Source organism: Leguminivora glycinivorella, chromosome 18 (genome assembly GCF_023078275.1).
Source record: "Leguminivora glycinivorella isolate SPB_JAAS2020 chromosome 18, LegGlyc_1.1, whole genome shotgun sequence".
Classification (NCBI taxonomy): domain Eukaryota; kingdom Metazoa; phylum Arthropoda; class Insecta; order Lepidoptera; family Tortricidae; genus Leguminivora; species Leguminivora glycinivorella.
Genome location: NC_062988.1, coordinates 15,415,051 through 15,439,045, shown reverse-complemented (window position 1 = coordinate 15,439,045; position 23,995 = coordinate 15,415,051). Strand labels below are relative to the sequence as shown.

The window sequence follows — 23,995 nt, the reverse complement described above, 5'->3', positions numbered from 1 at the left end:
TGTGGCAAACAAATAAATAATTATCTCTCTATCTATCTATCATTACGGATTTTGCTATACCAGGCAAAAGCATGTCGTAAGCACCATTCTCGTGGAATGCCGCTTTATAAGGTATTGCCGGTTTATGATTTCTCCCACCCAAAGCTCGGTCTTTGGCTCTGCAGAAGGACTCTTTAGAAATTATTTTGGCTTATAGAGTATCAGTGGAACCGTATTCCGTTTAGTTTTCCTCCTTGCCCATAGATCGAATTCACTTTTAAGTAAAAGAACTGCGTGTGAGCTCTCTATCCCCCCGCAACAGAAACAGAAATCTGATCCGATTATGCTGCATTTGCCTTCGCAGATTTTAACACTGACCTGTCCGATTTCTACCTGTTATTGAATACTTGTTATCTATTAAGTATCCAAAATAACCAACAATACAGAAGCGCACTGTAGAAGCAGCATCAAACAAAATGTTACTAAATGAAAAGAAATTCTTAATCCACGCTCCTCTAAACAGTACGTGCAAAAGAGAGGGGAGTCGTTGATTCGATATCCGTGTACGGGGTCGGCTAGATAACGATCCGAACTGTAAAATTATCTATAATTATCTCTCGGGTTATCTATCAAACTTTGCTAGTATATAGACGGCGATTTCCTTTAGTTCACACTAGACATCATGAGGTTTCTAGTCGTGGTCCTGTTGTTCGCCTTGGCGTATGCCAAGCACGAAAAATATGAGGGGTAAGAAAAATTTGATTTCAACTTTTGATACCTTGTACACTTCTTGGAACTGACCCTGTAAACTTACATAAAATCTGGTCAATTTTAAATTAGATTCTTTTGCACAAGATTTATTTATTTATTTATTTATTCGAAGAAAAAATTTCACAGCATTAGGTACAGCTAAAATAAGTACTGTTATTAAACAATTTTAGTGCACTGCAGTTTCCTACAAAATGAACATACTTAATTATCCGTTTTTGGTCAGTAAATTATGTTACTTGTCTGTGTGATTTTTTTTTTGCATCTCGAGGCATCCAAAAACAAGAAACTTGAACAAATTCAAAAGTACAGATTACTTCAAATCATAATCTACCAAAAAAGACAACTGAATAATTCCGGAATTCTGATAACCTCAACCAGTTGTAACATTTTAGATGGAAGTCCTACTATGTGGGACCAGCGTCCGCGGAACAGCTGAAGAACCTTGGACCTATCCTCGATCAGTATTCTGTCGATGTCCTGAGTCACCCCATCGTCCAACGGGAGGGCGTTGTTCTTGTAGCTCCGAAACACCAGGCCGGGTTCACCAAGGCTTTGGAAGATTTGGCTATTGACTATAAGGTTCATGCTGAGAATGTTAAAGCGTAAGTACACTTAATACTTTTTTTATTTATTGTACCTACAGTTTATTTTAAGCAGAAAGATTTTTTAAAATGGCTGTCCCCTTTTTTGGCAGGAGGGATTTTGCTAACGACGACGTTAAAAACATACAACGCACGATAAGAATGTTTGATGAACATTTTGTGGTGGGAAGAAGTAGATTTAGTACCGTTGTCATTATGTGTTCATAATTGATGGGGTAATGTCAAATTTTACCCTCGGAGTTCAAAAACCAAACCATCGCGACTAAAACGGGTCTTAGATTTACCAGGAGAGTAGGTGTACCTACTTAATACTTATATTGACCGGGATATAGACCGTGATTACCTTTTTGATTCTTGTCGAGCTCCCGATATTTCGACGAATCAAGAAGGTAATCACGGTCTATATCCCGGTCAATATAAGTGTCAGGTAGTTATCTAACGCGCCGTAATAGTTTCCATAATATAGTTCCAAAGCCCGGATCCAGGAGGACAAACGTATCTATTCGTATTAAATAACAATCGAAATTTTTATCGCAAAAATAGATGCACCGAAAATTCACTTCATAATCTTGTTATTCAAAGATACAGCAGCTGATATTGCAATTGATAATATGCAAGAAGGAGTGGCGCTGGATGTGACAAATTCACGTAGTTTTATGATCGGGACTAATTTGAATCATAAGATTTAACATGAAAAGGCTGACAAAATGAGGGCATCATTCAATTGATTTATTAGGGTTACTAATGTATTACCGAAAGTTATTTGCCAGATTTTCACATCCCAAACAATGTATCCCAAAAATTTAAAAGGCAACTCATCATTTCCCAACTTATCGTGTGACATATACATATTTGCCAAAATAATGATATCCAAATAAATATTTAGACATTTCCTTACTTTGGCAATGTTCATTTTACCAAACTTCAATTAATCAAAATGATTAATTGCCAACCAATATTATCCCAACAGAAAAAAAGCCAAATCTAACATTTGGTAAAACATTTCTTGGGCATTTTTTATTTTAACAAACCTTGTTTACTCAAACCGAGCAGTTGACAAAAAAAAATATAAATAAACATTTACTTTGACATTTTTTTATATAACCAAATCTTAACGTATTCGAAATAAACCTACTTTCTTAGCAACATTTTGTGTGGGGGTCGCAGTTTTAACCTAACCTAAACCTACTTTCTTAGCAACAGTTTTGTGTGGGGGTCGCAGTTCTAACCTAACCTAAACCTACTTTCTTCGCTACAGTTTTGTGTAGGGGTCGCAGTTCTAACCTAACCTAAACCTACTTTTTAGGGTTCCGTAGTCAACTAGGAACCCTTATAGTTTCGCCATGTCTGTCTGTCCGTCCGTCCGTCCGTCCGCGGATAATCTCAGTAACCGTTAGCACTAGAAAGCTAAAATTTGGTACCAATATGTATATGAATCACGCCGACAAAGTGCAAAAATAAAAAATGGAAAAAAATGATTTATTAGAGTACCCCCCCTACATGTAAAGTGGGGGCTGAATTTTTTTTTCATTCCAACCCTAACGTGTGATATATTGTTGGATAGGTATTTAAAAATGAATAAGGGTTTGCTAAGATCGTTTTTTGATAATTTTTATATTTTCGGAAATAATCGCTCCTAAAGGAAAAAAAAGTGCGTCCCCCCCCTCTAACTTTTGAACCATATGTTTAAAAAATATGAAAAAAATCACAAAAGTAGAACTTTATAAATACTTTCTAGGAAAATTGTTTTGAACTTGATAGGTTCAGTAGTTTTTGAGAAAAATACGGAAAACTACGGAACCCTACACTGAGCGTGGCCCGACACGCTCTTGGCCGGTTTTTTTAAGCAAAATTTTGTGTGGGGGTCGCAGTTCTAACCTAACCTAAACCTACTTTATTTAGCAACAGTTTTGTGTGGGGGTCGCAGTTCGAACCTAACCTAAACCTACATTCTTAGCAAAGTTTTGCGTGGGGGTCGCAGTTCTAACCTAACCTAAACCTACTTTCTTAGCAACAGTTTTGTGTGGGGGTCGCAGTTCGAACCTAACCTAAACCTACATTCTTAGCAAAGTTTTGCGTGGGGGTCGCAGTTCTAACCTAACCTAAACCTACTTTCTTAGCAACATTTTGTGTGGGGGTCGCAGTTTTAACCTAACCTAAACCTACTTTCTTAGCAACAGTTTTGTGTGGGGGTCGCAGTTCTAACCTAACCTAAACCTACTTTCTTCGCTACAGTTTTGTGTAGGGTTCGCAGTTCTAACCTAACCTAAACCTACTGTTTTAGCAACATTTTGTGTGGGGGTCGCAGTTCTTACCTAACCTAAACCTACTTTATTTAGCAACAGTTTTGTGTGGGGGTCGCAGTTCGAACCTAACCTAAACCTACATTCTTAGCAAAGTTTTGCGTGGGGGTCGCAGTTCTAACCTAACCTAAACCTACTTTCTTCGCAACAGTTTTGTGTGGGGGTCGCAGTTCTAACCTAACCTAAACCTACTTTCTTAGCAACAGTTTTGTGTGGGGGTCGCAGTTCCAACCTAACATAAACCTACTTTCTTAGCAAAGTTTTGTGTGGGGGTCACAGTTCTAACCTAACCTAAACCTACTTTTTTAGCGACATTTTGTGTGGGGGTCGCAGTTCCAACCTAACCTAAACCTACTTTTTTAGCAACATTTTGTGTGGGGGTCGCAGTTCGTACCTAACCTAAACCTACTTTTAGGTTTTTGGGCTATGTTTAGGTTTTTAAAGATTATTTGACTCGTCATAATTATGGTATTTTCGTCAAAAGTGTTTGTGGGAAGCAAACGTGTAAGTAGTTGTTAAAATCTGTTTGGGAAATGAAATTCGGTAAATGAAAACAATCATGTTAAAACACTTGTCAAAAACTGGTTTTGCATAGTGTGTTTTTAAGGAAAAATTTTTTTACTAAACAAATTATTTGACTAAATAATTTTGTCCAGTAATTAATTTGACGAAAGTAAAGTTGAGCAAACTTTTCTAGTCAAAGTGAAACATTTGCGAAATTAACAGTTGGGGTTATAAAAGTTGCATTACAACAGTTTGGGAAATTATCATTTGACGGATTTTAACGTTGTCAAATGTTATTATGGGAAAGATTGAGTTGACAAACGTGTAGTTGGCAAAATTCGTTTGGGAAATGAAATTCGACAAAAAAATCTTCGGTAAATTAAAAGGATCCCGATTTATTATCCATACTCTATACTAATATTATGAATGGGAAAGTGTGTGTGTCTGTTTGTTAGTCCGTCTTTCACGGCAAAACGGAGCGACGAATTAACGTGATTTTTTTTAGTGGAGATAGTTGAAGGGTTGGAGAGTGATATAGGTTACTTTACTTTTTGTCTCTTTCTAACGCGAGCAAAAGCTAGTACAAGATAATTCTGACGACTTATGTTTACCTACGGGGTATCTAGATTCGAGGACACGATATGGCATCGCTCTCTCTATCATTCTTACATATGTACCAATTAGTGTTTCACTGAGAGACACGGTTACGTTTGTTTTACTATGGAGTGAGCGATTGTGACGTTGGCTAAGCCCCTGGTGGTACGTAAGTTCTCGATGTTGATTATCCCGGTGTTATTATTAATGACGTTACTGATAATGAAAACTAATCAATCTAATGATTAATCTATTGATTCTGTTATCTTTTCGCATAGTTTTTATTATTACGTAGCTACAATTTATCTATCGTAAGCCTTTTACGTACTTATATTTTATTATGTAGGTATTGTGGTTGTATAAATTTAGAGGATGGATGATCTTCATTTCGATTAAACAGTTTAATAGAAAAGTAAATCATTCAGAATTTAGTACTCCCAATGCCATTAGAAATAAGCTACTTGCCTCCTAGTCAAATCAGCTTCTTTTTAAAAACTATCAAAACAAATTTGAACGACTTGCTAATATGGAATTTATATGAAATCTGTCAACTGTATAAATTGGATTTAAAAATAACTTCTATCCATGTTGTTCTTATAATTAACTAGCTTTTACCCGCGGCTTCGCCCGCGTAATAAAAGTATTCTTATTGAAACGTTTACAAAAAATAAGATTTTCATTTGGATCCGTAGGTTTCTTTGTAGGTACATCTGTCCGCGATTGTTTCAATTAAGGTAAAGCGGGGCAATTCTCGACTGGAGGGCCATTGTAACTGATCTATTTGCTGTACGGTCAGCCAAGAACCTTACACTGTTTTTTGGCTGACTGTACCTTAAAATTATTACTATTGTTTTAAAAGAAATTCTTGCAATGATTGTAGAATTGTTACACAGCGACCACAGCGTAGGTAGTAGGTACGAATATGTATGTATTTTACCTATATAAATATTTATACTGGGGAAACTTCATACAACCCACATAGCCAGTATCTCGACGCTATGGTCGGTAGGGTAAAAAGTACTTCCTTGCGTTATCGCTTACAATTTTTTCCATTTTGCTTATACTTATTGCAAACGTAAACATATAAAAGGAAAGCAAACAACCATCTTCTTACAGCACATTGAATATAATAGTTATCACGGATGCAGGATACTCGCCGATGCCTACTTACTAATAATCCCTTCCCACTGAGCCACCTGCATTTTATACTGCCTAGATTGCCGACCGATTATTCCGACCCCAATCCCTATTCTTATCCCCGTCCCTATCTCTATCCTTGTCCTCGTCCCCGTCCCCGTCCCGTCCCTATCCCCGTCCCCGTCCCCGTCCCCGTCCCCGTCCCCGTCCCCGTCCCCGTCCCCGTCCCCGTCCCCCCCGTCCCCGTCCCAGTCCCCGTCCCCGTCCCCGTCCCCGTCCCCGTCCCCGTCCCTCCCCTATCCCTATCCCTATCCCTATCCCTATCCCTATCCCTATCCCTATCCCTATCCCTATCCCTATCCCTATCCCTATCCCTATCCCTATCCCTATCCCTATCCCTATCCCTATCCCTATCCCTATCCCTATCCCTATCCCTATCCCTATCCCTATCCCTATCCCTATCCCTATCCCTATCCTATCCCTATCCCTATCCCTATCCCTATCCCTATCCCTATCCCTATCCCTATCCCTATCCCTATCCCTATCCCTATCCCTATCCCTATCCCTATCCCTATCCCTATCCCTATCCCTATCCCTATCCCTATCCCTATCCCTATCCTATCCCTATCCCTATCCCTATCCCTATCCCTATCCCTATCCCTATCCCTATCCCTATCCCTATCCCTATCCCTATCCCTATCCCTATCCCTATCCCTATCCCTATCCCTATCCCTATCCCTATCCCTATCCCTATCCCTATCCCTATCCCTATCCCTATCCCTATCCCTATCCCTATCCCTATCCCTATCCCTATCCCTATCCCTATCCTATCCCTATCCCTATCCCTATCCCTATCCCTATCCCTATCCCTATCCCTATCCCTATCCCTATCCCTATCCCTATCCCTATCCCTATCCCTATCCCTATCCCTATCCCTATCCCTATCCCTATCCCTATCCCTATCCCTATCCCTATCCCTATCCCTATCCCCGTCCCCGTCCCCGTCCCCTTCCCCGTCCCCGTCCCCGTCCCCGTCCCTATCCCTGTCCCCGTCCCTGTCCCCGTCCTTGCCCCTGTCAAATTATCATGCTAGGAGGTGAACTTTGAAAAATCCTTTCTTAGTGCTCCTCTTATGGCTATTTTGGATATTTTAACCCTAATAACACTACAACGGGGAGAAAATTACTCTTCCACCTCATTAGATTTTAAAATCGTTCTATTTATCGTGATCAGCCACCCGATAAACCTTAAAAACGATACCCATATTGTGTTTTTGACTTTACCCCCTTTGCACCCCTTTAGAGGTCAAATTTTCAAAAAACCTGAAACATGTATTTAGTCATATGTCTTTAGGAATCCTCCTATGAAGTTTCGTATAAAATAGTCAAACTAATCTTGTTTCCCCATACAAACTTTGAACCCCTATTTGAGCCCCTTAGGAGGCGATTTTTGAAAAATCCTTTCTTAGTGCTCCTCTACACTATATAAGGAACCTACGTACCAAATTTGACATCTCTAGAACCAGCGGTTTCGGCTGTGCGTTGATATGTTAGTCAGTCAGTCAATATCTTCTTTTACATATATTTTTGATATTTAAACCCCATTGCACCACAACATGGGAGAAGGTATTTCACTTCCGCCTCGTTAGATTTTAAAAACGTTGTATTTATCGTGATCAGCGACCCGATAAACCATAAAAACGATACCCATATTGATTTTTTGACTTTATCACCCCCTTTTCACTCTTATAGGGGTTAAATTTTCAAAAAACCTGAAACACGTATTCAGTCATATGTCTTAAGGAATCTTCCTGTGAAGTTTCGAATAAAATAAATGGGGGTTCAAAGTTTGTATGGAGAAACAAGATTAGTTTGACTATTTTGGCTCAAGATTAGTTTGACTGACCCCCTTAGGAGGTGAATTTTGGAAAATCCTTTCTTAGTGCTCCTCTACACTACATAAGGAACCTACGTGCCAAATTTGAAATCTCTAGGACCAGCGGTTTCGGCTGTGCGTTGATATGTCAGTCAGTCAGTCAGTCAGTCAGTCAGTCAGTCAGTCAGTCAGTCAGTCAGTCAGTCAGTCAGCTTCTTCTTTTATATATTTAGATTATCTGATGTTTATATTTTGTTGAAGTGTGAACGCAAACCCCTGCATAAACTATCACTGCAATGTTGTCGGCATAACTTTCGTGCTTGTCGAAAACTCTCTCTCTGCCTAGCTAATTTGCCGTGTCATTACTACTGTATAATTTAATTTGATTTCTTATTTAATATAAGTCTTAAAAGTCGCTTGTGTTATTTATTTCATCAGGTTATGGGCCTCTCCCTACCTGTTAAAGTTAGTTTCGAGAAATATTAAGTGTTTGTTCCAAAACAATAAAAAGTATATCGCGTCAAAATTAACCTCAAAAGTCGAGAATAGTTTCGGTCGCCGGAGTTATTTTTTTCAGCTTTTCAGCTTAAAAAGTTGTAAAAGATGGCATCAAACAGTCATATGATGGCCATAGATAAGCTCACAGGCCGTGACAATTGGACAAGTTGGAGTTTTGCCGTCCAAGCCTATCTCCAACATGAGGAACTTTGGGACTGTGTTCAAGGTACAGAAACAGATACTAAGAAAGATTTAAAGGCAAAATCAAAGCTTATACTCTTAGTGGATCCCATGTTGTATGTTCATATACAAGACGCAAAGTCGGCAAAAGAGGTATGGGGCAATTTAACACAAGCATTTCAAGACTCCGGTTTGTTACGGAAAGTTGGTTTATTAAAAGACTTGATAAATACAACCTTAGAAAACAGTAGTAGTGTAGAAGATTATGTGAATAAATTAATGTCTGCAGCGCACAAGTTGCGAAATATATCATTTAAAGTAGATGATGAGTGGCTCGGGACACTTATGTTAGCAGGTTTGCCGGATGAGTATAAGCCCATGATAATGGGGATAGAGAGTTCGGGTGTAAAAATTAGCGCAGATATGATAAAGACAAAACTCATGCAAGAAGTTAAAAGTACTGATGCTACCGCTTTTTACACAAACTCCAGAAACAGATATATTAAGAGTAATTCATCTCCGTCTCAGAACAAACCTAAGGGGCCACATTGTTTTTCATGCAATAAGCATGGGCATTTGAGCAAGAATTGTTGGCACAAAAAGAACAAATCAGAGGCTAAAAATAATAAAGATAATTGTGGTTTCGTCGCAGCATTTTCAGCCATGCAGTCAAATAATAATATTAACTGGTATGTAGACTCTGGTTGCTCCAATCATTCAACAATGCACCGAGAATGGTTAGAAAATGTGAGAGCTCCGCCTATTAATAACATAACAATTGCTAACAACCAAAAATTACATGTTGAATGTTGTGGTGATTTAACCATACAGGTACCGGACAAGAATGGTGGAAGTAGTGCAATTCTGGTGAAAGAAGTGTTATATGTACCTGAATTAGCTACAAATTTGCTATCTTTGAGTATGATAATAAAATCTGGTTGCAATGTAGATTTTCATAAAAAAGGCTGTAATATAAAAAACCAGACCGGGCAAATAGTAGCTACTTGCACTGAAATCAATAATACCTATAAGGTTAATGTTTTTAAAAAGGAAGCTAAAGCGATGACAGCTACCACAGCGACAGATACCTACTTAATGCATCAGAGAATGGGACATTTGAATTTGAATGATGTTGATAAAATACCAAACTGTGCTACCGGTGTTCAATTAGTACAGCAGTCTGAAAAAGGTGTATGTGTGTCATGCTTAGAAGGAAAGCAAACCAGACAACCTTTTCCAAGCAATGGCTCCCGGGCAAAAGAGTTGCTAGAGCTCATCCATAGTGATGTATGTGGTCCGCTACAAACCGCATCAGTTGGAGGTTGCAGAATGACCTGTGGGCTGAGGCAGTGGCGACTGCGGCGTATATTGTAAATCGCTCGCCAACCCGTGCACTTGCTTACATCACACCTGAAGAAGTATGGACAGGAAACAAGCCAGATTTAAGCCATATGAGAATATTTGGATGCAAAGCAATGGTGCATGTACCAAAAGAAAAACGACAGAAATTGGATGCCAAATCAAGTGAGTTTATTTTTGTTGGTTATTCGGAATGTACTAAAGGATACAGATTTATGAATCCTAAAACCAAGAAAATGATAATGAGTCGAGATGTCGTGTTTCTTGAATCAAGTGTAAAGCGAAACATAGTTCCTGCCACGCCTGAAAACTCTGAAACAAAAAGAAAAGAAGTTAGTCATAAACAATTGAAGAAAGAATATAATATAAAGAAAAATGTAGTATACTTACCTTTAACAGAACAGCCTGAAGTGAGGTCTGATGAAGAAGAAGATGAAGAAGATTATCAGTCTACACTGGAACTTTCAGATACACAAAGCTCCACTTCTACTGTGTGTGATGTTCTTGAAGACACCGGTTTAGCTACACCGAGGACTCCGATAGAGCCGGAATCACCAAGCTCAAGTCCTATAGTGGATGAAAACCACACAGATGAAACATACTTACCTGATCATGATGAGAGCTTTCATACTCTTCCTTCGTATAAAGAGAAACTTAGACCACGCCGTGACAAGCAGGATGTTGATATAAAACCAACCTCTTATATGTGCATGAACGTTGAATCTACACCAAGTTTGCTCAATAGCGACCCTCAAAGCCTTGAGGAGGCTCTTAAAGATGATAAGGCGACAGAGTGGATTAAAGCGATGCATGAAGAATATCAATCATTAATAAATAATAATACTTGGTCACTTGTAGATAAACCGGCTGGTAAAAAGATTATACCATGCAAATGGGTATATAAAACAAAAATGAACGAAAATGGAGATATAACCCGTTATAAAGCCAGGCTTGTTATTAAAGGTTATAAACAGACAAAAGGAATTGACTACCATGAGATATATGCACCTGTTGTAAGATATTCCTCCGTTAGATATCTCATTGGGTTAGCTGCAAAATATCAGCTAAAGATACATCAAATGGACGCTGTCACAGCGTTCCTTCAGGGCGATGTTGAGGAAGAAATATACGTGTCTCCGCCGCCATATTTTGAACAAGGAAACAAAGTGTGCTGTTTAAACAAAGCCATTTATGGGCTAAAGCAAGCAAGTAGACAATGGAACAAGAAATTAAACAGTGTTTTATTGGAAATTGGGTTAGTTAGATCAAAGGTGGACCCATGTATATACTATAGAATATCAAATAAAGAAGATATATTGTTTGTAACTGTATATGTGGACGACTTGCTATGCTTGTTCAATAATGACAACACTGCTACTATGATCAAAGAAAAGTTGCAAGAAAAGTTTCATATGAAGGATATGGGTAGAGTGACCCAATGTATTGGTTTCAAGATTACTGAAAACAAAAATAAAGAAATATCACTTGACCAATCAATTTACATAGATAAGATTTTAAGTCGGTTTGGCATGTTAGATAGCAAACCAATATGGACCCCAAGCGAAGCAAACATACAATTAATGAAAGCTGAAAGTAATGAGCAGGTACTGGCTGATATACCTTATCATGAGGCAGTCGGATGTTTATTGTATTTGTCTCAAGGGACAAGACCCGACATAGCATACATTGTCAATTCATTGAGTAGATTCAATAGTCAGCCTACGGCTCAACACTGGACGACGCTGAAGAGGGTCCTAAGATACTTGAAGGCTACAATTAATTACAAATTGACCTTTAATTGTAATAATGAAAATATCACTGGTTACTGCGACGCCGATTGGGCCGGTAACACTGAAGACCGAAGATCGTGTACAGGGTAAACATTTATTTTTCAGGGTGCTGCCATAAGTTGGTGTTCGAAACGTCAACCAACTATTGCATTATCAACGACAGAAGCGGAATACATGTCGTTGTCTGCAGCTGTACAAGAAGGACTCTGGTTAAAGCAGTTACAAGATGACTTCTGGCCAGAGCTCGCACAATCACCTATAACCATATTTTGTGATAACCAAAGTGCAATTAGCATTTCAGGTACTGAGACATTCCGTGCTAGAAGCAAACACATAGATGTCCGGTATCACTTCGTGAGGGACAAGATAGCTACCAAACAAATTGTGGTCAAATACATGAAGTCTGAAGATATGGTGGCTGACGTATTGACCAAGGCGCTGCATCAACCAAAGCATAAGGCTTTTACCAAAGCAATGGGTTTGCGTCCAGTGGAGGATGTTGAAGTGTGAACGCAAACCCCTGCATAAACTATCACTGCAATGTTGTCGGCATAACTTTCGTGCTTGTCGAAAACTCTCTCTCTGCCTAGCTAATTTGCCGTGTCATTACTACTGTATAATTTAATTTGATTTCTTATTTAATATAAGTCTTAAAAGTCGCTTGTGTTATTTATTTCATCATATTTACATAATTAATATAAGAAACTAAGACTAAACTTAAAAGCTAGCTAATGTCTAAAATAGGCCCTTGAGGCATTGTACCAAGGATACTGGTGACATTTCCTCGCTGTATGTTTTTTTTCGTGCATGGTGTAAAATATTTTATTTTAACTACAGTCAAGTTCCCTATTGGTCCAGTTTTGGTCTCACTTTTGATACCAATTTGACAGTTCATCTTTGTCATCTTACTTCTATGGTTTTACCAAAATATCGCCGATAAATGCCTGGACAGTATATCATCGTTTGCAGACGTGTTTTCTTGATTCAAAATACATATTTTTAATTTCAATATTTACAGTGCCTTGGACTACGATGATACACTGATTGCAGCTAAGAAGGCTCGAGACTTCACGAGAAACAGCGGAAGAAATGTTCCTTATGACAACTATCAGACTCTGGATACGGTAAGTTAAAAATAATACCGAACTATTTAACCATTTGCCTCTCAATAATATGACCAATGCAGCAAATGATTGTCGATTGGAATCACTCTTATGTAGGTAAAACTTCACCTGTTCAGTGAGAGAAATTCTCCTTGAATTCCTCTTGAGTCTATGAATCCAAGTCTTTAAAGTAAACAATCACGTGAGTTATTAATACATATTTGATTTTATGTTCTCATTTCAGATCTACGCTTATTTAATCGATGTTGCTGCTCGTTTTCCTAACACAGTCACTTTGGTCAACCCCGCGAATTCGTTCGAAGGCCGTCCCATCTACTACTTAAAGATTTCCACCACCAACTTCCAAGATGAAAGAAAACCCGTGATCTTCATTGATGGCGGCATCCACGCTAGAGAGTGGATTTCACCACCTTCTGTTACCTGGATGATTCATAAGTTAACCGAAGATGTGACTGAGCCTGATCTTCTGGAGAATTTCGATTGGATCATCCTGCCTGTGGTTAATCCTGATGGATATGCCTTCACCTTCTCATCGGTAAGAATGGATTTTGCTCAAAATTATATTGTGTAAATTAAATTTACTTTAAAAAAAGGGAGACAGTTCAAAGTGAGTTTGTTATTTCCAGGACCGTTTCTGGCGGAAAACTCGATCAACTGATAACCACTCGTTAAGTGGCTCGTGTCCTGGAGTAGACGGCAACCGGAACTATGACTTCTTCTGGGGCACCGTTGGCACCAGCAACTCACCTTGCGCAGACACATACGGCGGGAGCCGAGCCTTCTCCGAGGTCGAAACCAGAGTTGTAAGGGACCTCCTCCACGAGTACCTTCATCGCATGGCTTTATACTTGACCATGCATAGCTATGGCAGCATGATTCTCTACGCATGGGGTCATGATGGATCTCTGTCTCACAACGCTTTCGCTCTCCATACTGTTGGTGTCAACATGGCTACTGCCATCGATGCCGCAAAACTGCCGAGATTCCCTAACTATACTGTTGGCAATGCTGTATTGGTGCTTTTCTACGGCGCGTCTGGTGCCTCTGAAGACTATGCGCATCTTATCGGAGTTCCTTTGTCTTATACTTATGAACTGCCTGGTCTCCAGGGTGGTTTCCAAGGATTCCACCTTGATCCTATTTACATAGAGCAGGTGTGCCGTGAGACGTGGGAAGGCATCATTGTTGGAGCTAGAAGAGCAGGGGAATTGTTTAGACGATAAGAATTTGATTAAAGTATCTCATATTTTTGTAACGTGTTTTATTTAGATGAATAAATGGTTGTCTATTGTTTGCCCGACAGTCATTTAACATAATATTCATTTGCCCGAATCTAACTTGCCTGAATTTCATTTGCCCGAATGATTTGTTTACCATAAAAATCATATGACATACTCGTTGTTTATCCGAATATTACCTTCCATAATCATACAATGCCATACTATTTGTTAGCCATATTATTAAGTGCAATAATATGGTTTCATAGAATATTCAAACGCCATAAGCAATTATTGCCATATTAATTGTTGCCCATATTATTACCTAACCTAACCTACTTTCTGATAGCAGTTTCATTTTCCAGGGGTCACAGTTCTAACCTAACCTAACCTACTTTTCCAGCAGTTTCATTCTCCAGGGGGTCACAGTTCTAACCTAACCTAACCTACTTTCTGATAGCAGTTTCATTTTCCAGGGGTCGCAGTTCTAACCTAACCTAAACTAATGTCTGATAGTATTTTCATTTTCCGGGGGGTCACAGTTCTAACCTAACCTAACCTACTTTTCAAGCAGTTTCCTTTTCCAGAGGTTCACAGTTCTAACCTAACCTAACCTACTTTCTGATAGCAGTTTCATTTTCCAGGGGTCACAGTTCTAACCTAACCTAACCTACTTTCTGATAGCAGTTTCATTCTCTAGTCCTTCTAGTAACTATTATAGTAATTTTCGATTCTGCCAAAGCACATTATGGAAATTGACTTTTCTGGACGCTAATTTGTATGACAAATGATGGTATGGAATGTGGTAATTACGGATTTCGATGATTCTGACAAATGACATTATGGAAACTGACTTTATGGGAAACAAAGTTTCTGGCACTAGATTAATATAGTAAACAATGATTATGGCATAAGATGTTATGAGAAACAATATTATGATTGTTGAATAGGATGGCAAATAAAATTATGGCAAATGAAATTCTGGCAAATGGGGGTATCCCGTTTGAGTTATCTCTCGAATTTCTCAAGTATCGAAGTAAGATTCTGCTTCGTAGGCAGTCGAAACAATGAGGTCGTTGGCCGTGGTTCTATTGTTCGCCTTGGCGTACGCCAAGCACGAGAAATATAACGGGTAAGCAACTAAACAAATTTTAATTACAACATTTCTAAATTCAACTCTCTTGTCGCATCAATGGTCCATTTGCCATTTCCTTCAAGGTATCTCTTGGAATTTACTTATTAAAAAGAATATGTTTTTAATTTTGTGTTATTTTCTATCTCTTCCTTCTCAAATTATTTTTAAAGCATTTTAGAGTGATAGCTTCTAATATTAGGTAACTGTCATACTATTAAAGTTCATCATTCAGGCATACGTTATTTTACTTATTTTATTGTTTTATAACTCAAGCATATCTGAAAGACCCGAAGAGCTTTATAGTCACACCATTTTACTAAAGCATACTTATTGTTACTATAAAATCAGCTAATTATTATTTAAAGCACTGCCGCTTTAGAAACATTTTTGGTTTTGAGGAGCCCAATTTATTGAGCTGCTTAAATTAAAATCTTAATATAATTTGCTTGGCTCTTTGCCTCCAACACAAGAGCCGACAAGTCCACGGAGATTTTCCTCTTAATGAAACAGTGATGTAGCTGTTTTAGACAAGTACATCATTTCGAAATCCTGATACCTTTCACAGATGGAAGTCCTACTACGTGGGACCAGCTTCCGCGGAGCAATTGAGCAGCCTTGGGCCACTCCTCGACAAATACTCTGTAGATGTCCTAAGTCACCCCATCGTCCAACGGGAGGGCGTTGTTCTAGTAGCCCCGAAACATCAGGCAGATTTCACTAAGGCTTTAGAAGGCTTGGCTATCAATTACAAAGTACATGCCGAGGATGTGAAAGCGTAAGTAGACTGTAATATTAAAGTAGGTATGGCCCGTGAGATTTCAAAAAAGGCCTTCGGTTTTCGGGTTAAATCGAACATGATCCTAAAATGTATACTGACTTGTCTTGAAAATTTGGCTAACGAGTCGATAGAACTATCGGTAGAAAGATCGCTATAAAAAAATCCAATACTTAACTGAACTAATCAGAAATTCTAAGAACAAATTAAATTACTTTCATAGAAAATATTTTAACTCGTTATTTTAAGTAGTAACACTACTATTATGTTCTAAACATTAAATAAATGTCATATACAAAGAAAAAGTGACCAAAGCCTCCAGTGCTCCGAGCTGGAATCGAACCAGCGTACTCCGCTTACCGGGCGAATGCCAGAACCACTCGGCTATCGGTCCACGAAAGCAAGGGTCGAAATTTCTAAGTATATGACATTTCCGAATGCTCGTGGCGCCCTCTGGCCATCCCTGAGGTAGAACAGTATGGTTCGACCTCCTAGCCGAATCAACTCAGGTGATTACAAGCTAGCGAAGAGAGATGGCGCTGCCATTAACACTAAAGCAAGAAGAATAATAGAAAAATACACTATAGAAATATACAAGAGCTTCTTAGAACAAACAGTAGACACTAGATTTAGCCAGTATCGTGAGGGCTGGAGCTTTGATCCTACGATTTACCAACTAGGTGTGGAGAATACAGATCTGATAATTTTACAGGCACTACAGGCAGTTTTATAACAATATTTAGTACTTATTACCTTGCTTGCTTAAACAAATTACTAAAGTTTTATTTGAAAATATAAGGTACCTATTAGATGAAAGTTTTTTGCCAAAACAAAAGTGATACTTATTATTACAAGCGGATTAAGATATACTATATTATCTTAATGAATAATAATGATAATTATTATATATTGATAAGATTATTTAACAATAAATAAGAAGAGGATGTGAACTTATCCGTTCTCAGAAAAAGCTACCTGATTATCCACAATACTTTTTAATAATTTAAGTAAACTTGAAAGTACTAGAATAGACATAGTTTTGGTCACTTGAATACCGCAAAAGCTATTAATGTATATGAAAAACGAGTTTTTCGAATTACACAAAGTACAAATACATTCATATTTGTTACTTAAAATAAAATTTACAAATCTAAACCTAGCCAGAGATTATGGATTTAGTAGATATGTCCACCCCATACAAAAAAATGCGACCGCCTAAAAGCACGGCAAATGTAGATGGCGTTACTACAAATTTCTTGTTTCCTTGAGATCACTGTTAGATGGCGTTAAGTGTCACTTTTGAGACATAAATCTTTAAAAGAATATAATGCATTTTAGGACTCGTAAAGCCATGCATGTACTAGATTGAAAGTTAGTTAATATTTCGCCACCCTTACTATCGCTTAAATAGCTCAGTTATAGTAGCGTAAGACGATGGACGCGGCCCTGACGTCGTGGGTTCGATCCTCGGCAGTGAAAATCTTTTTTTTTTTTTTTTTTTTAATCTTTTATACCCTTTTCAACCATCTCTTTTTAAATAGTGATTTTTTTAAATATTAGATTCACAACCCATTTCATTGAAATTTTGTTAGACACATGTAATGCAATAAGTATTAGTATTGATGGAAGGTAACCTAAGGTTCAACATCGTACCCATCATACCTACTAACAGCAATACTCTGTCTTAGCTAACCATAGACGTTATGCTCGTGTAATAAGGATTACAATTTACAAATGTACAGTGACAGTTGTCCAGTTACATTGAAAGTTAGTCTAAATATATTAATATCGACATTCGACAATTACAAACCGTCAACAGATGTTGCTTTATAATATAATTAATAAATAAATTTTTTTTTTGAGTGTAGGTGGATATTGTCGATTTTGGTTTCGCTCAAGAACCTTTGCGTATACGTTACAGACTAAGGTGTAAATTATTTACGCATTTTGTTATGAAAAACGATACAATATACGCCTTAAACAAAACGCGGAATATAAATACATAACAAAAATTGCCTTGTGTTGCTTAATTCCGTGATTCAATATATGTATTTACAAAAGCTTTACCGCCATCCACGTCTTACTCAGCTTTGACATAAGACTGAAAATCACTTAAACATTAGTCTTTGGAGTCAAAATCTTTTAACTATTTTTACAATGAATGAATGACAAGTCTAGCTAGGAGGTTTTCCACGAACACCAGAGTTTGCGCTATGTGGCTATATATGTCACTCTATATGCCTGGATAGGAGTAAAAGAGAAAGATGTCCGCGATGTGTTAACCCAGGTGACAGCAGTAAGCTCAGTACTAGTACTGTCACTGGCTGTCATGGCCAACATACTGCGTTTCGATACTGGTAAAATATCGAAGTATCATTCATTATGTTCTTTTTGTATCTAGGTTATTAATTATATACGAATATCAAAATATCAAAATGATGATAATTGATGAATATCAAGATGATTTTTAGTTTAAAGCAAGAAGATAAAAATATTTTCAGAAATATGTACCTACTCTTTTTATATAACAAAACGCATCCATCAGTCAAGCGCCGTATAGCCATCATCTTCTATTTCTGAATTGATTTTTAATAATAATTTACTAAGGTCTAAATCAGTTTACGACCAAACTAGAGTTATGCGACGTTGCAGTCAGCAGTCTGGCAACGTTGCATTTTTAAGTAACAAAACATTTAATATTCATTCAATTTGTCGTGAAAAGTCTTCATGACTTACTACTCATATTATACCTATAAGTTACCTAATTTCGTCACTCTGATTAAGTAGTATACTGCTTTTTAGCTGCGATAACTTGAGCAACAGAGGTTCGAATCTCGCCGGAGACCTTGCTTTTTTTTGTGAATCTTTTTGTATTTTTTATTTTTTTAATACTTTGTGTTTGATTTATTTTTATTCATTATATTTGATGGGAAAATAAGTATTAATATTTCATATCTCAGGTTTGACATGTTTTTACACCCCGAACTACCAATATTCAATGTTTTATCAATCTGGACCAACACTTAGTATGGTAATGAAGAAACTTTTCAAAGAATTTGGTGAATAAAATTGGCCTATTAATATAATTATTGTTTTATTCCCCAATAATATCTATCATTTTAACAACTTTTGTCTCATTCTGATCATAGTGCCGTCTGACTCTGTCGTACTGATATTATGTAGTTGTTTGTGGTAAAACATTTTTATACTACTAAAAATGAAATAATCAGAAAGTAATACTTCCGTCTTAGTGCGTTTTCACATTATCCGATCCGATATCAGATGTAGGACCGGTATCGATATTTAAGCCGCCATCTTTGATTTTTGCCTTTAAAATTCTTCCTTCATCCGATATCGCGGATAGGATAATGTGAAAACGCACTTAGAGTTGTAATATTTTACCTAGCATATTTTGGTTTTACTGGAATGTACGTTCAAGCACAAACCACATATATACAGACTAAGCCACCCCGTACCACAAAATGCGACTGTCAAAACGAAACTATTGTTTGCAGCGGAAATTGATAGATGTCGCTCATAGTCCCATTTGGCACATATCTATATTTAATAAATTTGTAAGCCTTGTCATCCGATACATCCGTCTCACGTTTTTCTCTTCAATCATTTGACAGGTGGAACTGACTAACAATTTATTTTTATGCAGGAACATCGAAATGCCTGACACGTAGCGAAAGCTAGATGATACCGAATTTCGGGCAAATTGTCATGGCACGTTATGGTCTCATCAGAAGTTCGTTCGCTTTTCAATCCAGAGGTCACTGGTTCAAGCCTCGGTGGAGACACACGTAAAGATATCAAGTTTTTTGGGTTTTATTTTTATTTTATGGTTTTTTATTTGTTTAGATTTTTTTTGCGTAAGTTTTCACGATTATTCTTAATTATTTTGAACGTACATTCCAGAATAGGCAAAATATTACAACCTTAAGTCCGTTTTCACATTATACCCGATCCGCGATATCGGATGTAGGAAGGATTTTAAAGGCGAAAATCAAAGATGGCGACTTAAACATAATATGCGATATCGGTCAATGAATAAAGGCAAGAAATTGGTTCTAGCTGGGAATTTTCTAGAGATTGAAGACATTATTCCACCATTTGAACTTATGTGCAATAAAGTATAAATAAATCATTGGTTTTTGAAATTGTTGATGTCATTTTCATAGGCTAACTGTAGGTATTATATCATTCAGGGACAGGGTACAGGGTTTATAGTAAAATAAAAAGAAACTAGCTATAATAACTTTTAATTATAATATACATTACAAAAACTTGTTTCATTTACTTGAAAATATTAGAGGTTTACCACATCACAACAAATATATTATGTAATCATCAATGCGATGAAATAAGTTCTCAGGAAATTTATTTAAAATGTGATAAGCCTTTGGTGGATGGCCTGCTTCTGCTTTTCTTGTTTTCGTGCTCCTTCATCCCATTGAAACTTCGATATTTACGCATTTTTGTCAATTCGTTTCGATTTGTACACAGGAGTAGACATGAGGAAACAACTCAAATGATTTTGGAACATACTCGTAACTGGAATTGGCTTCCACATCGGCTTTTCTACCTCCAATAAAGTTTGCATTACAAATTCACCGTAAATTCAATTCAATACTTGTATCAAATGATTATGCACTTTAAATAAAACTTCAGAGGTTAGATGACACTTTTCTTCTTACGGCTATTATCCACTTAAACGGTGGTTTCGTTTCCACCACAGTCTTGGAAATAGCTAGAATTTAGTCGCTATTTTTCATGGTGTTATTACAATTCACCATAACAAATTTTACTAGGCCCATATTAAATTTATCTCGAAAATGTTTACTGCAATATGGATTTGACAGCGTAAGTCAGTGACAGGAATGTCAATTTTGGCCATAGTGAGCGTTGTCATCCTTTTAGTTACCCCCTCCACCCGCTTTGCACCCAGCACCTTGCCAATACAGTACAGACTTGTCATCCCATACATCCGTCTCACGTTTTTCTCTTCAATCATTTGACAGGTGCAACTTACTAACTTAAGTATTTACTTTTCAGCAGGAACATCGAAACGCCTGACACATTAGTGAAAGCTAGATGATGGCGAATTTCGGGCCAATTGTCAAGACACGTTATGGTCTCGGTTGAAGTTGGTTTGCTTTTCAAGCCAGAGATCACGGGTTCGAATCCCGGCGGAGAGACACAAGTGAAGATAAACAGTTTTTTTGTGTTTTATTTTTATTTTACGTTTTTTGATTTTTTTTTTGCATAAGTTTTAACGATAATTCTTGAGCTTACCATGGGCCTCAGTCAATCTGTGTAAGAATGACCTATAATATTTATATTTATTTATTTATATTTTAATTCTGAATTATCTTGAACGTACATTCCAGTAAAACCAAAATATGCTAGGTAAAATATTACAACTCTAAGTGCGTTTTCACATTATCCTATCCGCGATATCGGATGAAGGAAGAATTTTAAAGGCAAAAATCAAAGATGGCGGCTTAAATATTATGGGATATCGATACCGGTCCTACATCTGATATCGGATCGGATAATGTGAAAACGCACTGACGGAATTATTACTTTCTGATTATTTCATTTTTAGTAGTATAAAAATGTTTTATTTACCACAAACAACTACATAATATCAGTACGACAGAGTCAGACGGCACTATGATCAGAATGAGACAAAAGTTGTATATTATTGGGGAATAAAACAATAATTATATTAATAGGCCAATTTTATTCACCAAATTCTTTGAAAAGTTTCTTCATTACCATACTAAGTGTTGGTCCAGATTGATAAAACATTGAATATTGGTAGTTCGGGGTGTAAAAACATGTCAAACCTGAGATTTGAAATATTAATCTTATTTTCCCATCAAATATAATGAATAAAAATAAATCAAACACAAAGTATTAAAAAAATAAAAAATACAAAAAGATTCACAAAAAAAAGCAAGGTCTCCGGCGAGATTCGAACTTTGCTCAAGTTATCGCAGCTAAAAAGCAGTATCTTTGACCGCCACACCAAACTTCTACTTAATCAGAGTGACGAAATTAGGTAACTTATAGGTATAATATGAGTAGTAAGTCATGAAGACTTTTCACGACAAATTGAATGAATATTAAATGTTTTGTTACTTAAAAATGCAACGTTGCCAGACTGCTGACTGCAACGTCGCATAACTCTAGTTTGGTCGTAAACTGATTTAGACCTTAGTAAATTATTATTAAAAATCAATTCAGAAATAGAAGATGATGGCTATACGGCGCTTGACTGATGGATGCGTTTTGTTATATAAAAAGAGTAGGTACATATTTCTGAAAATATTTTTATCTTCTTGCTTTAAACTAAAAATCATCTTGATATTCATCAATTATCATCATTTTGATATTTTGATATTCGTATTTAATTAATAACCTAGATACAAAAAGAACATAATGAATGATACTTCGATATTTTACCAGTGTCGAAACGCAGTATGTTGGCCATGACAGCCAGTGACAGTACTAGTACTGAGGGCTTACTGCTGTCACCTGGGTTAACACATCGCGGACATCTTTCTCTTTTACTCCTATCCAGGCATATAGAGTGACATATATAGCCACATAGCGCAAACTCTGGTGTTCGTGGAAAACCTCCTAGCTAGACTTGTCATTCATTCATTGTAAAAATAGTAAAAAGATTTTGACTCCAAAGACTAATGTTTAAGTGATTTTAAGTCTTATGTCAAAGCTGAGTAAGACGTGGATGGCGGCAAAGCTTTTGTAAATACATATATTGAATCACGGAATTAAGCAACACAAGGCAATTTTTGTTATGTATTTATATTCCGCGTTTTGTTTAAGGCGTATATTGTATCGTTTTTCATAACAAAATGCGTAAATAATTTACACCTTAGTCTGTAAAGTATACGCAAAGGTTCTTGAGCGAAACCAAAATCGACAATATCCACCTACACTCAAAAAAAATCTTTATTTATTAATTATATTATAAAGCAACATGTGTTGACGGTTTGTAATTGTCGATATTAATATATCTAGACTAACTTTCAATGTAACTGGACAACTGTCACTGTACATTTGTAAATTGTAATCCTTATTACAAGAGCATAACGTCTATGGTTAGCTAAGACAGAGTATTGCTGTTAGTAGGTACGATGGGTACGAATACTAATACTTATTGCATTACATGTGTCTAACAAAATTTCAATGAAATGGGTTGTGAATCTAATATTTAAAAAAATCACTATTTAAAAAGAGATGGTTGAAAAGGGTATAAAAGATTAAAAAAAAAAAGAAAAAAAAAAGATTTTCACTGCCGAGGATCGAACCCACGACGTCAGGGCCGCGTCCATCGTCTTACGCTACTATAACTGAGCTATTTATGCGATAGTAAGGGTGGCGAAATATTAACTAACTTTCAATCTAGTACATGCATGGCGTTACGAGTCCTAAAATTCATTATATTCTTTTAAAGATTTATGTCTCAAAAGTGACACTTAACGCCATCTAACAGTGATCTCAAGGCAACGCCATCTACATTTGCCGTGCTTTGAGGCGGTCGCATTTTTTTGTATGGGGTGGACATATCTACTAAATCCATAATCTCTGGTTCAAGATAATTCAGAATTAAAATATAAATAAATAAATATAAATATTATAGGTCATTCTTACACAGATTGACTGAGGCCCATGGTAAGCTCAAGAATTATCGTTAAAACTTATGCAAAAAAAATCAAAAACCATAAAATAAAAATAAAACACAAAAAAACTGTTTATCTTCACTTGTGTCTCTCCGCCGGGATTCGAACCCGTGATCTCTGGCTTGAAAAGCAAACCAACTTCAACCGAGACCATAACGTGTCTTGACAATTGGCCCGAAATTCGCCATCATCTAGCTTTCACTAATGTGTCAGGCGTTTCGATGTTCCTGCTGAAAAGTAAATACTTATATAAGTCAGTAAGTTGCACCTGTCAAATGATTGAAGAGAAAAACGTGAGACGGATGTATGGGAGGACAAGTCTGTACTGTATTGGCAAGGTGCAGGGTGCAAAGCGGGTGGAGGGGGTAACTAAAAGGATGACAGCGCTCACTATGGCCAAAATTGACATTCCTGTCACTGACTTACGCTGTCAAATC

The 23,995-nt window shown here is 37.1% G+C and overlaps 2 protein-coding genes across 2 annotated transcripts; both read left to right on the top strand.

The window, feature by feature from the left end:
• The first annotated feature begins 637 nt into the window (after positions 1–637).
• On the top strand, positions 638–13,966 carry LOC125235846 (carboxypeptidase B-like). Its single transcript, XM_048142455.1, has 5 exons — positions 638–726; positions 1,143–1,352; positions 12,611–12,716; positions 12,940–13,251; positions 13,343–13,966. Exons 1-5 carry the CDS (start codon positions 662–664, stop codon positions 13,937–13,939), a joined length of 1,290 nt encoding a protein of 429 aa, XP_047998412.1. The 5' UTR covers positions 638–661; the 3' UTR covers positions 13,940–13,966.
• Positions 13,967–14,812: 846 nt separating this feature from the next.
• On the top strand, positions 14,813–15,861 carry LOC125236070 (carboxypeptidase B-like). Its single transcript, XM_048142756.1, has 2 exons — positions 14,813–15,065; positions 15,634–15,861. Exons 1-2 carry the CDS (start codon positions 15,001–15,003, stop codon positions 15,845–15,847), a joined length of 279 nt encoding a protein of 92 aa, XP_047998713.1. The 5' UTR covers positions 14,813–15,000; the 3' UTR covers positions 15,848–15,861.
• Positions 15,862–23,995: the final 8,134 nt, after the last annotated feature.